The following is a 15275-nucleotide window of genomic DNA, read 5'->3' on the forward strand; positions in this document are numbered from 1 at the left end:
TTGTGTGTGTGTGTGTGTGTGTGTGTGTGTGTGTGTATGTGCTTTATGTGTGTGTGTGTGTGTGTGTGTGAGTGTGTGTGTGTGTGTGTGTGTGTGTGTGTGTGTGTACGCATGTGAGAGAGAGTGTGTGTGTGTGTGTGCTTTATGTGTGTGTGTGTATGTGTTTTATGTGTGAGTGTGTGCGTGTTTGTGTGTGTGTGAGTGTGTGTGGGCAGGCTGGCGGGCATGTTTGTAAACTGCAGGGTCTGTTTGCGTACCTCTCTCCCTCCCAGTCCCAGTGCGTTAGAGTGCAGTAGCTGCAGTAGCTGCAGTAGCTGCAGTAGCTGCAGTAGCTGTGCGTGTTCAGGCCGTGTAATCACAGAGCTGTTCCCGCTCCGGACAGTCACACAGAGCGCCCGCGGGTCCCCACTCGCGAAAATAAACCAAATAAGTCATCAGTCATGCGCACTTCCCTTTTTAAAGCTGGCTCTTGTGTGTGACTATGAAAAACCAAGTTTTTTAGGATCGTCATGACGAGGCACGGTTCTGCGTCTCTGGGGATGACGGCAAAGTTTAGAAAATGCGTGGGTTAAAAAAAACCGCTGGAAAAAACGCCCCGAAACTGTCTCCAGATCCGCTGCGGTAAACGCTCTTGCCGTTCTTCAAAGGCAATTACGTGAATTGGCGTGTTTATCGTTTGCAGAAACTTTTAATTGAAGGACTCTATATCCTTATCAGCCACTGTTCTAATGACGCATTTGCCTGAACTGTTCTTTTTCTCCCCCCCCCCCCCTCCGTCCGATTGGTCCGCCTTCAGGATGACAACCGGCGGCCAACTTAGTGAGGTCCAACATCGGGGTTTAATCGTTAATCCCTGCGTTTTGTTTTGTTTTCTTTCGAGAACGTGCGTTTAAATTGCAGCGGTAACATGTGTAATTAAGCTAAAGCAGGGGCCAGAGACACCCACTTAGCTGTAATCACATCCACATGCTCCCCTCACGTGAGGAATGGAGGCAGGAGCTCACCGATGCGTCCGGATCGTTTGTTTCCCTGCCGAGCGGCGCGGGCTCCGGAATGTCGAGTCGGCGTTCGCGGACCTCGCCGAAATGCCGTTTCAGGGCGTCTGTGAAGACGCAGAGGGAGCAGCCTGAAGCTTGAATCAAGCTCTGTCAATGTGTGGATGTGTCTCCCCGATATTACACAAGTCATTAAGTCCCCGTGGACGTCTGAGGGAGTGAGAGCTTGTGATTCCAGAGTAAGTGATGTGAGTTTACAGGAAGCCTCGCTAGCTTGTAATGTTGATCAGAAACAGGTTCCCAACATCTGTCGGGCTTTTGTTTGGAAAGGCGGTTTGGCGTGAGCCGAATCCAGTGTTTTTTAACACATCCGTTACGCATGTGATATTTTCCCTGAAGTCTAAACAAAAAATAATTGTGTGAAATTAGATATTTTCAATTCCCGAATTGGGCCACATTAGTATGTGGTCAGAAATCTGAAACATATTACATACCTGGCTGTTCAAAATGTCTGATGGCTCTCTTTTTTTTTTGCTCTCAAGTGCTTTTTGCATCACATCCCCATGATATAGTGTAGTCTTACATCATCACATCCCCATGATATTGTGTAGTCTTACATCATCACATCCCCATGATATTGTGTAGTCTTACATCATCACATCATGACCACATCACATGTAGCATGTGTGAATAGACTATTCTGATCGGCCTGTTGTAAAATGCGTGGATGGTGGATGCCCTGACAGATCTTTATTTGAAAAACGAAAGCGATTTGAGCGTGAAGGCCGGCTGTCGAAACAGATTCTGGGTGTAGCCTCATCTCCAGCGTGCCGCAGGAACAGGAACTGAAGGGGTCCGGAGAGCGAACAGCCGTCTCCCTGCCGAAGCGTTTGGCTCAGAAAACAGAGACGCCAAACCCTCTTAACTTCCTCTCTGTGTTCCTCACGCCACCAAAGCTTCCCCTAATCTGCTCTGATTTCATAGCCCATCTTCGCGGGAATTGCTTTCAAAGCCTCTCTTGCTTCAGCATTTTCATGCAAATAAAAATGTCAAATGAGAGCAAGTTCTTCTGAGGCTAACCATTGCACGAGTTCTATCGAGTCTGAAATTACACCTGAGCCCCCCCCCCGACCCCCCCACCTCAGGTGGGCACTTAGTATAGCTGGAATTCGAGCTGAAGCTCAGTGATTAATTTTGTAATGAGCATCTTGTTTTCGAATTGCTTCAATCTTCCATTAGGAGAAACTGAGTGGCAAACTGAGCAGCATGAACTCCACCAAATCACTCTCCAGAGTGCTCAAATGTCCCAGCTGAACAGACATATAAAAACCTGTGCATTTGTGGCCTCAGGAGTCCAACGGTCCCATTCCCCGAAAAGCCAGCGAATGTGCCTTCGCAATCACGAGCGCCGACGTGTGCAGGTAGCGGTTGCCGTGGAAACGGACGTTGTTTGTTCAGGACAATGTTCCCGACCCTCAGCCTGACGCACGGTAACCTGAGGTGGACCTCACACAGGAGACCGGCAGCGAGAGAGAGAGGACACGGAGCAGTCCTCCGCTCTCTCTCTTCTGCAGCGCCTGCGCCCCTCCCGAGGGACTGAAGGTGTCACGAGGGGCGCGAAAGGTCAATAAAATTTGGCGAGTAAGATCAGCAACAGCTGCTGGGGTCCTGAGAGCAAGTTATGGGCTAAAGCAAGGGGAGGTTTGGCAAGCGGTAGCCCTCTTAAAAAGCTCCAGTCCCCCCCCCCCCAAATATCCTCCTAAAAAGCCACCCCCCGCCTCCCAAAATAAATAAATAAATAAATGAATCAATAAAAACCGCTTCTGTGCGGTTTATGAGCTCTGCTGTTCCTAATCAACAGTTGTAGGAACAGGACGTTAACAACCCCCCCCCAGGGCAGGGGGGCTGGAGGGGAACCTCGGGAGACGGGTGAGGGTTTGGGAGCCGGAGCGGGGCGCGTTTCAGACCGCGGCGGCCCCTCGCAGGCTGGCGGCGGGCTCGTAAAGACGCGCTCGATTAAAGCGGAGAGATAAAGCACGCCGCGGCGCGGGGTATGGCGGTAATCGCCGGCTAGCTCGCGGCACCCGTAAACTATTTACTGCGCCGGGCGCTGCCAGCGTTTGGGCCCCCTTCTGATGGGGGGGGGGGGGGGGCACACCGGGTGGCAGGGGGTGGGGGTCATCCGTACAGCGGCTCCATTGCCACGGCAACCTCCCGTTGTCTAGCTGGCGTCGGCGGGAACGATATCAGTGCCGTTAAAAAGCTGCCTGTCAGTCTGGTCTAACGAGCGAGAGGCAGTCTTTGATGCTCTTCCTCGCGCTCGATGTAAGCGTGTTAGTGAAGGAGCAGAGAGAAACGCAGGCTTTTTTATCTTCTAGCCCGGGAACATTCTGAGAGGCTGAAAGTTCTTCTCTGCTGGAACACCGTATTTATTTGTAACATTTTCAAGGTGCACAGCTTCTGGGCATGTACTGTAGCAGCCAGGTATGTGATTGGATTACTAAAACATAAGCTACTCTTTCTAAGAATAAATATGCCAGTCAAGGCCCCCTGTGCAGTACTTGCGTCACTTGCAGCCGATTAAAAAAAGTTGATATTACATGAAATTAATCATTGCAAAACTTTAAAAAAAAAAAAAAATTTTTAAGTGTGACTTCAAGCACAATACTACTTTGGAGTCAAATCAGTGCGAGACACATGGCAGTCTTCCTCTGCTTGAAACATTGATAACAGTGTTGGGTTTATGGGCTAACCGAGGAAGACAGCGTTGGGTTTATGGGCTAACTGAGGAAGACAGCGTTGGGTTATGGGCTAACCGAGGAAGACATCTCTAAGACGTCTTTCTCCACTTCCCAACCCCCTCGAACTGACTCTCGCTCTACCGCGCTTCTCTTTTTCCCCAAATTTGAATGCCACTGCATGTTTTCCTCTCAGTGTGTAATGAGGGGGTAACGTGTGAGAAGCAGCTACTGTGATCGTGCTGGTTAATTATGCGTCATATTAAAGCTCGGGATAATGAGCAATCAAAGCTGTGTTCACTCTCTCTCCCTCTCTACCTCTTTCTCTCTCTCTCTCCCTCTCTACCTCTTTCTCTCTCTCTCTCCCTCTCTACCTCTTTCTCTCTCTCTCTCCCTCTACCTCTTTCTCTCTCTCTCTCCCTCTCTACCTCTTTCTCTCTCTCTCTCCCTCTCTACCTCTTTCTCTCTCTCTCTCCCTCTCTACCTCTTTCTCTCTCTCTCTCCCTCTCTACCTCTTTCTCTCTCTCGCTCCCTCTCTTTCACTCTCTCTCTCTCTCTACCTCTTTCTCTCTCTCGCTCCCTCTCTTTCACTCTCTCTCTCTCTCTACCTCTTTCTCTCTCTCGCTCCCTCTCTTTCACTCTCTCTCTCTCTCTCTCTCTGACAGTGTAGTCAGTGATAAAAAATGTGTTTTCGTTTGTGAGCGCTGACTGCATTTCTCTCTCCTGGGGTTGTTACAGGTGTGCTGTCAAAAGCAAACACCTCTAGTTGAGAAGGGGATTGGGGAGGTGTGTGGGGAGGATGGAGGGGATGGAGGGGGTGGATGATGGCACTCTTTGAAATGTCCTTCAGCCCAGTCCTGGTCATGACAAGTCCAACTAAAGAACTTTAATTGACTTTACTTTTCTTTCCTCGCCCCCCCTAAAACTCTTGTTTTAGACAACTATGGTGAAGTGTCCAACAGGGCAGTGTTTAATATTGGCGTATCAGAGCATGCAGAGAAGGAGGGCTGTGATTGGCTGGCTGTTCCCCACCATTTCCTGCCAGGGAAAAAAAAAGAAGTGTCTGTGTGCATTTCTCAGGGAAAGCTGTTGATTTCTCTGCGCAGCTGAATTAAAATGGAGGGACCGCCTGCGGCTGCGGTGGGATGGAACGATGCCTGTCACTTCCCGGAGAGCTCAGACAAGCCCGTCCTTCGAACCGTGCAGCGTTAGCTGCTGCTTCTGATTATTATCAGCGATGCTAACTCTCTCTCCCGTTCAGGCAGTTTGAAACCATTGGACCAGTTTTCTGAATTTATATCAATATTGCTTCCAGCGTTGCTCCGCCCCGCCACTGCATCATATTGTCTTTTATTACAGCTGTACGGATATGAATACTAAATAGAACAGAACTTATTTTGCTATGGTAGGATGTGCCGACCTGAGAGGATCTTGTCAGCACATTCAGGGCTACTTCCAGGCCCATTGTGTTTCTCCTATATTTGAAAAACTATTGACCTCAAAATGGAGGCCCAGTTATTCAAGGGAGTCACGAGAACAAAGATTCATATTGGATTGTCTTTCTTCACAATACAGTACATCAGTCAGGCAGGTGCTGGGAAGTCTCACTTCAGTAGCCTGTCCAATTTTAAAGTTAAAGTTCTGAATGCCCTTTAGGGCAGATTTTTATCATATTAGGCATGAATTATATATACATACAGTATTATGTATGCTGGGGTCCTTCCTGGACATGGCTGATCAGGTGTTCCCATGGCAACCTGAACCCGACCCGGACTCTGTATCCCCCTGGATGGCTGTGCACTTTTTGGAACTGGGACACGCTCTGGCCCGTTTAAGCTGGGACAGGAGGAACAGTGGGTGATAGGCGCCGGGGGTAAGCGTTTGGGGGGAAGGAGGGAGGGAGGACGGGGGCCGGGCTGAAGGTCACGTTCTCTCCCGTTAGTGAGCGTTGTGTGCTTTAGTTTAGAGTCGCCATCACCTGCTGAAGCCCCTGCCCTTTCTAGATCCGCTGAGGCTTTGTTACTCTGCTCTGCCATCGTAATGAGCTGTGCATCTGCTGAGCTCCCGCGGTTTGTCCTAAACGTCCGGGACGCTGCAGTGTTGTTTATTTGTCCGTGAAAAAAGCCACGACCTCCACTGAATATTTTTTTTTTTACAATTTAGAAAAAAATCCTCAGGTCCAAAAGAGAACACTCTTTGTGTTCAGTCTGTGACATCACACCACAGGATATCATTTTATGACATCACTCCATGACATCACCATGAGTTTCCATGTCCGTGACCTCTCCATGAGCAATCACTTTGTGACATCACAAAGGGGGGAGGAGTCATTCCGTGACACCACACGCTATGTCACTTCTCCGTGACGTTGTCCTATAGCTGATCCCTCTGTGAGACCTAGCCAGGTGATTGTACTGTGACATCACACTGAAATCAGTGACTCCCTGAGACCTAGCCAGGGAATTCCGCTCCATAAACGTATAAACACACTCATAAAACATCAGGTGATAAGGGTGCAAGTTTAAGCAAAGCTGATTGTGGCGCCCCCTACTGCTGAAGGCCACTGACTACGTGCTCCCTGGACGCCAGCCTTCATGTGTCTGTTTCTGCAGCTCTTTCCTTCTCGGTGTGCTCTTGCACTCTTCGGCCTCCTGGGAGACCAGCAGGAGGTCCCTCACGTCACAGATACCCCATTTTATTCCCTGCCCAGGCTTCCCATTGGCTCCCCTGGGTATGGTGTCTGTTTTGAAAGCACACGGCCCACTCCCTCTCTAACTCTGAGGGATATAGCACTCCAGATTGTTCTCAAACAACACCTCTCTGTCTTGGACACCGAGCTCCGCCACCAGCGGTAATTCCACGTCTTCTGGCGTTTGATTAGTATCATAATCCCCGAGAACAGAAATAACCGGTGCAATGCCGCCCGCCGCCTAGAATAGACGCTTTTACATATTCAATTTAGCTGTGACTAATCACCATCAGCGGCTCCCCCAGACAGGTCCGATGTGAAGTGTTCTGAGTGGTGGATTTACATGCGTGAGGATGCGGCACAGCAGACATGCAGATAGATTAGTCACCCCTAAACACTTTATCGCTTTTATTATTATTCTTTTGTCTCATAAAACGGGGGTTTGTGTTCAGTGTTTTTGGTTCTTTTTTTTTGCCCCCAGAATAATGGGTTTGGAAGGCAGGTCCCTCCCCCCCCCCCCCCCCCCCCCCCCGCCCACGACACACTCATTTCCGGCTCTTGTACCCTGGCACAGCGCGGGGGGGGGGAGGGGGGAGGGGTTCTGCTGTCGCTGGGCTGCGGTTGTGACTAATGGGTAGAGCATAGTACCGAGGTCCAGACACACAGCCAAATGTAAAATTTCCCCAAATTGTAGTGGCTAAGTAAGTATTTAACTTGAGGCACCAGGTTGGAACTTATCTGTAGGTTTGAAGCTACAGCTCAGCGTAGGCTTAAGACTCATTTTTGTCAGTCCCTTGCCCTTGCTCTTATCAGTTGTCAGGAAGCTTGATGGATGTGAATTGCCTGTAACAGCGTCTGTGCTTGCAAGGCAGTTTGCTCTCTGATTTTCTCTGCTGCGGTTTCTCTGCTCTCTGATTGGCTCTGCTGCGGTTTCTCTGCTCTCTGATTGGCTCTGCTGCGGTCGCTCTGCTCTCTGATTGGCTCTGCTGCGGTTTCTCTGCTCTCTGATTGGCTCTGCTGCGGTCGCTCTGCTATCTGATTGGCTCTGCTGCGGTTTCTCTGCTCTCTGATTGGCCGTGCTGCAGTTTCTCTGCTCTCCGATTGGCTCTGCTGCGGTTTCTCTGCTCTCTGATTGCCTGTGCTGGGGCTTTCTCCCCTCACGCCTGCTCGGGCACTCACTCGCACTCTCCGAGCGGGCTCTGTCTCTCCGGGTGCGTTCTGAGTCACCGCCACTCTTTCCCATTTCAGCAGGGCTCTCCGGCTCGCTGAAAGTGGAGGAGCTGATCGGTTATGCCCAGGGAGAGGTGGAGAGAGCGGTCTTTGGACAGCCACTTCACCCGCCTCTCTGCTGGACAGTGATTGCTCCTTTCTTTCCTTTTTCCATGGAAAAGCTCCAGGGTTTTTCAAAGGCCTGTGTTTGGCCTGAGCCACCTGCTAGCCCTCCAATCTTCCTCCTTTTGTACCGCTTCTCACCTCGCCCTTCCTCTTCATCCTTTCTTTCCTGTTACACTCTTATTCTTTCCTTCCTTTTTGTTTATCATCTTGCTCCTCCGTCATTTTAACCTTTTCAGTTCTTCCCTTTGTGTTTCTCCCTTCCTGTCTTTACTTTTCCTCTTTCTTTTTTCTTCTTCTTTCCTCTCCTGTCCCTGTTTTACCTCTGTTGAAGCAGAACAATAAGAGCTGCTTCACTTTCATAAAATAAACCTGTTTAAACGCTTCTCAGCCCTGTAATCTCCGCGCCCCCGTGAAAGAGAAGGTGGAAAACAAGTGGGGGCGTGGACTCGCTTTCTCCTCAGAAAGAGAGAGAAGCGCGTAATTACTGTCGCCCAGGCGTCTGAGAGACGAGCCGAGCGGCCCCAAGCTAAATGGCTGCGGAGCTGAGTGAGCGTGGAGCGCGAGCCCACGGACCAATCACAGGGCGGCGCGTCCGAAGCAGGCCTCGCGCCCGCTCTCTCCCGCTTATTTTGGGTTCGGTCCCCCCCCGGTCGCCCCGGAAACGGACGCGGGGCTGGGATATGGACCGCGCGTGCGCTCGGCGTTCCGGTTGTCTCCTGGTCTTCCCGTCGCGTCCCGCCACGCTCGCCGCGGGAAGCGCCCGCTCTGAACCCGAACCCGAGCCCGCGGAGCCGGGGCGAGAGAAACGGCGTTTAGTATCTTCCCTCGCGAGAGCGGCGACAGCGCTGATCCATAAAGCGTGTGATTTATGGCAGCTCATCCAAGGGCGCATTGAAAAGGCCTGTTTCCTGCTCGGGTTTTATCCTGCTGTGAAATATCAGGTTGACTGCCAGAAAATAAGGACAAAAGTTGGATTTATCTCCTATGGAGGGTCCATTTGGAGCATCACTTCTAAATCAGCGGCGGTAGCGGCGTCGCTACGGAAACTTGGACGGCTCGGCGGCTAGAAAGAATGGGCCTGGTTGTCTGACTGCAGAAAAACACTTTTCACAATTTTGATGAATCGACGAAGGGATTGGAGATAGATACTGATGGGAGGATTTGTGCCGTAGAGAATTTAAACTACAGAAAATCAAGATATTTCACTCTGTGGAACTGGCGTTCGTTTATTTGACGGTTCTGCTCCTAAACCTGTCTGGCGGCCGTTCCTTAATGACAAACTGTACAATAAAACGACGTCTGCTTTTTCCTCTCTCTCTCTCTCTCTCTCTCGCACAGACCTCAGGAAAACATTTGACCAGGAGCCGCTGGGGAAGGAGGTGTCTCTGGAACAGGAAGTGCTTCTGCAGTGCCGTCCGCCCGAGGGGATCCCCGCCGCTGAGGTAAGCGTCTGAAGGTCGTTAGAAGGTCGTCTGAAGGTCGTTAGAAGGTCGTTAGAAGGTCGTTAGTCCACCGGCAGCCGGCGCTACGTCTTCGCTAACGCGGCTCGGCCTCAAAGCAGTGGGTGAAGGGTCGTCTACGCCACCCCTTTAGAGAAGGGTGACGCAGATGCGTCTCAGCGTTTCAGAGTCTGTCGGGGTTGCGTTCGTCGAGATGGCGGCCTGTCACTTGCTGTTGGGTGGAGAATACCGCCACCACAGCCATTTCTAGGACACGAGGAGGAAGTGAATGAGTGTCACTTAAAGCGAGCTTGACAACAAACCATTGCGACGCTTCAGTGTTGCGTAGCGAGGGGGGAGAAACGTGGTTAAACATCGCAATATGCGTAGGCCTCATGACCTCCCTAAAATTGTGCCGTGCTCCCCCCCCCCCCACCCCCCCATGACAAATCTGTTGAAATGGACCAGAGAAAAGAGGAAAAAAAGGGAAGAGAAAAAAAAAACCTTGAGAGCTTTTCTCCCTCCCCTCCCCCTCGGCTTGTGCCGAATGACTGAGCGGTGAAAGCCAGAACACGCTTAGAACACGCTTAGAACACGCTTAGGACACGCTTAGGACACGCTTAGAACACGCTTAGGACACGCTTAGGACACGCTTAGGACACAGAACATTTTTTCCGCCTCCGCCTCCCCTCCTCTCTCCGTCGCTGTCATTACCGTTTTCGGAAACGCCCGAACGCGCCCCGAAGACGAGCGGCGGGGGGAAAAAAATTACTCGCTCGATTTGTTAGCGCAGCTTAGCGCGATAGGCTTCAGGGCCTCTCCCACGCAGACAAATCATCTGCTTAATGTCTCATGACTACTGCTACCCACTCCATTTTATCAGCCGGGCCTCGATGCCGACATCTACTCTGCAGTTCCTCGCTATTTCCCACAATGCTGTCAGGGTCCCTCCTCTTATTAGCCTGCTAACTGGATTGCAGTGACCAGCCGCTCAGCCACCCTATGAGCAGCGTTTGAGGAGCATGTCATTTTGTGTCATTCTTGGCTTGTCATGGTGGTACAGGGGTTGGCAGGAGAGGCGCAGAGCCTGCTGGTTTTCATCGACACGCAACAGTTCATTGATTAATCAAAGCAGTGGATTGTACGGTTTATTCCGGTGTCTCGGGTCTGAACCGGGACCAGGATCGCTGACCCCTAGTTTGGCTGATGACCAGCGATCATGACTCCTCCAGGTCGTTTGCGGTACCCAGCGCTGTCGATGTTCTCAGGACTAACGATGATGACTGCGTAAGGTTAAGCACAGATCTTGCGGCTCTGCAGAACACCTCCGGACCCACGCGCCCGGCCCCAGTCTCCAGCGTGTTCGTCACATGACCAGGACCCCAACCGCGCTCCTAACCAGCCCCCCCCCCACCCCCCCCGGGCCTGTCTCTTAAAGCCAGGTTTTGAGAAAGCCGTGATTTCGCCAACTGAGCGGGGAAGTAAGAAAGAAAGAAAAAAAAGTCATTCTATACTAACGTCACAAAAAGAACGAAACAGCATTACATCTTTTCAGAACTTCTTTCAGCTCTCTCCGCCACCAACCCCCCCCACCCCCCCGCGGAGCCTCGCGCTCTCTCTCTCTCTCTCTCTCTCTCTCCCGCGCTCTCTCTCTCTCTCTCTCCCTCCCTCTCTCTCTCTCTCTCTCTCTCTCTCTCTCTCTCTCTCTCCCTCTCTCTCTCTCTCTCTCTCTCTCTCTCTCTCTCTCTCTCTCTCTCCCTCTCTCTCTCTCTCTCTCTCTCTCTCTCTCTCTCTCTCTCTCTCTCTCTCTCTCGTGAAAGCCAGGGTTGAGTGGAGACGGGAGGGAGGTTAATACAGAGAGTCCGCGGCGGTGCGGAGCAGAGCAGAGCAGAGCAGAGTAGAGCTCGCTTTCATTATTATTTCTCTGAACTCAGCCGTTGTGAAGAGGGCCACTGCCGCCGCCGCTGACCTAGAAAAGCTGAGGTGGGCAGGCGGGGGGGGGGGTATGGACGGGGGGCGGGGGGGACGGACGGAGCGCGGCTACCTTTATTACGGGTGAAATTACTCGCGGTACGGGCTGGGCGAGATTGCACGAGAGAGAGAGCCATTCAGGGGGTTCAAAATGGGGGACGGGACCTACAGTCTGGATGACTCTAAAATTGTTCTAAACTTGCCTTTTTCTGATCTCGCACTTTTTAGACATTATCGTTTCAGGCAGCGGCTCAAAGGAGGTCATGTTTCCGCCAGCAGTTCACATATTGAAATATATCCACTAGTATTATGTTTTTTTACCCTTCCTGAATGACACTCATCAGTCTACGAAGGAAAAACTATGGAATTATTTTCATCAGTGGTTATCGTTATTGCGTCATTCCAAAATAATTAAAGTCCTCCTGCTGCTTTGAACATACCATACACTTAATTTACAGAATGTCTTACTGTAGCTTACAGCACTGTGGCCACCTTTGTGTGCTGTTGACCATTTCTTTAGATGGCATTTTTTCATTGATGAACTTTGACATTGTTTGAGCTGTTATTGTAATGGGACCGTAGAACTTTATTGAAAAATGAGCCAAAATTACAAGGAGCGCACATGTCAGTGCTGTTCTGTCTCTGTGAGACAGCGAGAGCAGCACAGAGGAGACAATCGCCCCGAGCATCTGAAGGGCTTTGATCAGACCACACATCCATCTCTCCGCTCCCCCCCCCCCTGAGGGCAGACTCGCTGAGCCACCCAGCCTGAAACAGAGCTCTCCGGCCTCAGCCTGGGCTGTAGATCACCGTGACTGATCCTCGCGTCCTGCCAGAGGTCAGAAAGCAGTCCCTGCTCATTCCACAGTAGATCAGTATCTGCTGCAGGGAGGGACAGTCTGGCCTGGGGGGGGACAGAGGGACACCGTGTGCTACACGTGTCTCCCCCGAGGCCGTTGGGTCTCTGTTTAACTGCTGATCTTGGGAACTCCAGCAATAGAACCAGTTTTATTTGTTCCTAAATGGTGTCAACCATCTTGGTTTTGCGTGGTAATCTTTGGTACTGTACTGTAGCCGGACAACATGCACGACTGGAAATATAATTGCGAACAAAGTTGGGAGCTGCTGGACCAGGGGGAGGTGGGGATAGGGGATCCCAGTTGGACTGACGTTGAAGGTGGGGACCGAGATAGGACCAGGGGAAAAATACCGGTTACATTTCTTCCATGAATTCCTCTGACCGGACATTACATTGTCCAGTTGGGAGCACAAACCGGACCTGTATTTGAATTATTTGAAAACCAGATATGCTGGTCAAAAACCAGATGTCTGGCAACCCTAGGTGCAACTGAGCTCTGTCACATCTCAGATCAGTACACATCCTCTAGATTCATGCTGCTCAATCACTGGCAGCTGATCTGAGATCAGCACACATGCTCTAGAATGAGACTGCTCAGTCACAGGCAGCTGATCTGAGATCAGCACACATGCTCTAGAATGAGACTGCTCAGTCACAGGCAGCTGATCTGAGATCAGTACACATGCTCTAGATTGAGGCTGCTCAGTCACGGGCAGCTGATCTGAGATCAGTACACATGCTCTAGAATCAGGCTGCTCAGTCACGGGCAGCAGGCTCGCCTGTCTCCTTGCGTTTGGTTTCAGGACTTGCGGTTTGGGAAATGGGGACCAGCTGTTCACACACTGGAACTCAGAAGTACAGAAGTACAGGTCCCCCCGGGAGGGAGTGGCGCGGTGTGGCCGCGCTGCGGGGGCGTGGGGCAGCTCTGGAGGCCCCCTCCTGCCGAGCCCCCTGACCCGGTCCTCCTGGCCCACCCAGCAGAGCCCCGTTTGGCAGGGGAAGCAGCCAGGCGAGGCCCCTGCTCCATGTAGGCCTAGTGAAGGAGAACCGAAAGTCTTCCTGATTGGCGGTTAGCTTTGGCTGCTTGACAACACAAGCCTCACAGAAGCAGGAATGCAAGGCCGTAAATGATCTCTGAGCAAACTGGAAGGGGCGTCTGCGCCTTGCGAACAGTAACCAGTAGCCTGGCCTACAACACCCCCTAATTACTCACCAGGAACTTTCCCTCAATTTTTTTTCCCCTGCAAGTAAATCAATTAAAAGTATTACATTCAAAAAAGAAAAGAAAGAAAAAACCACAAACATTCCAGAGAAAATTGCTCCTAAGTAAGGGTTTGCTCTCGACTGTACACGGCTGGCTGTCTCGAAGCAGTGGCTGATGGGAAAATGAGCGAGAGCATGCGACTTCAGAACGATCCGGAAAAAAAAAAAAACGTGGAAATGCGTGCATGTGTTTATACGGGAGCGGGCTTAAAAATAACTTGAAAAACAAGAAATATATCAGAGGAGAAGAAGATGAAGACAGACAGCAAGAATGCGTAATGAGAAGCTGCGCTTCTGAGAGGAGTGACTGCCGGCTGGGTCTTGCAAGGGCCTTTTTTGATCTGGCGAGATGAGCTGTCGGTTCTCTTTGGGGCGCCCTGTCGGGACGTCTTCCCAAAAGATGCCCCGCAATTAGGGCTGTGTCAGATTTAAAGACAAACTGCCGCTGCCCATGTGAGACGTCTCTGGGCTGCGGTGGGCGTGGCGCTGTTATTTACAGGATGACCGCGGGCTGCAGTCACGCAGCTCAGACTCCGCCCTGAGGGGGGCGCTCTGCAGTTCATCATGACTGGAGGGGCTGGCTTATAGTGAGCTCCCACACACACATACCGCACACATGTACACACACATACCGCACACATGTACACACACTTACCACACACACGCACAAAGACCCACACACACATACATACACACACACATACACACACATGCATACACACACACACATACCGCACACATGTACACACACAAAGACACACACACACATACATACACGCACACACACACCCACACACATACACACACACACACACATACATACATACACGCACACACACACATACCACACACACGCACAAAGACACACAGACACACACACCTACACACCACACATACACACACACACACTCACCCACACACACACACACACACACACAAGCAAACAACGCACAGGCATACACACACACAGTGAATGCAGAAATACACACATACTCCTGTATTCTCTCTCTGTATCTCACACACACACATACACTCACACTCGCACAAATACACACTGTAGAAAGGCACTATCTATTTCACAATCGCAATCATACTTTTTTAGAAAGCGGGTCTGTTTAGTGTTTGAAATCTGGTGCCAGTTATGCATAAGGCCGAGCGTATTCAGCAACGGATATAGAACAGAACATCTGCCTGAGAATGAAAACCACAACAGTGGGCTTCTCATATAACCCTGGCCGTCTGAAGCATTATGTCATTTCTTTGCTCCCATACTGTAGAAGAGATTGTCGATATTCAATCTGCAATCAATCTGCTGTCTGCCTGTCCCTGTTTTCTGTACCAGAACATTTTTTAAATCTGAGACTACAACTGCGTGGCATTTGGTGACATGTTAGAATTCGGTGAAGTTTGCTGTTCAATGTTATTTTTATTTTTTGAATCATGCAAACGATTAAAATTATGTGAGGGAGAATATTACTTTAAAAATGTCATCTTGTAACAGTGATGAATTACACTGATACTGGCAGCTTTCACTATCGATTTTATTTCTAACACTGATCAGTGTTGTCAATAATAGAGATCTGTCTCATGCAATCACATTAGACCTCAGTACAACAAGTTCTGAACTCATGTGGTTACCGTTGATGGTGTATTAAAAATCATTCCATAGAAGTGCTGTTCATCACACTTACTTATGCTAGCGTCGACATTATAGGCATTGTGTATTACCCATAGTGCATAACTGCAGAACGTCACAGTGGTGCAGTGGGTAGTGCCTCCAAGCTCCAGGGCTGTGCATTTAAACAGTGCAGTTGTTTCAGGGAGCATCAGCCTAATTACATGTGATTGTGGGTGGAGTCTGGGTTGGGGTCAGTGGTTAGTGGTCTAATGAATGTGTAAAGCAGGGAATGTTGTTTTTCACGACAGCTTTGCATCTGGGTAGCACATGCGCTAGCCAGCTCGCTAACCGTTAGCCAACTAGCTTAC

General features: G+C 50.5%; 1 protein-coding gene across 2 annotated transcripts in view; it reads left to right on the plus strand.

Moving 5' to 3' along the window:
* Nucleotides 1-15275, plus strand: part of si:ch73-72b7.1 (netrin receptor UNC5C) — a 165513-nt gene that overhangs the window by 103330 nt on the left and 46908 nt on the right. For both annotated transcript variants that reach the window (XM_035380102.1, XM_035380103.1), the window contains exon 4: nt 9096-9199. In XM_035380102.1, the coding sequence (XP_035235993.1) occupies nt 9096-9199 (104 nt within the window). The remainder of the gene's footprint in view (nt 1-9095; nt 9200-15275) is intronic.

This window comes from Anguilla anguilla, chromosome 10, assembly GCF_013347855.1.
Source record: "Anguilla anguilla isolate fAngAng1 chromosome 10, fAngAng1.pri, whole genome shotgun sequence".
NCBI lineage: Eukaryota > Metazoa > Chordata > Actinopteri > Anguilliformes > Anguillidae > Anguilla > Anguilla anguilla.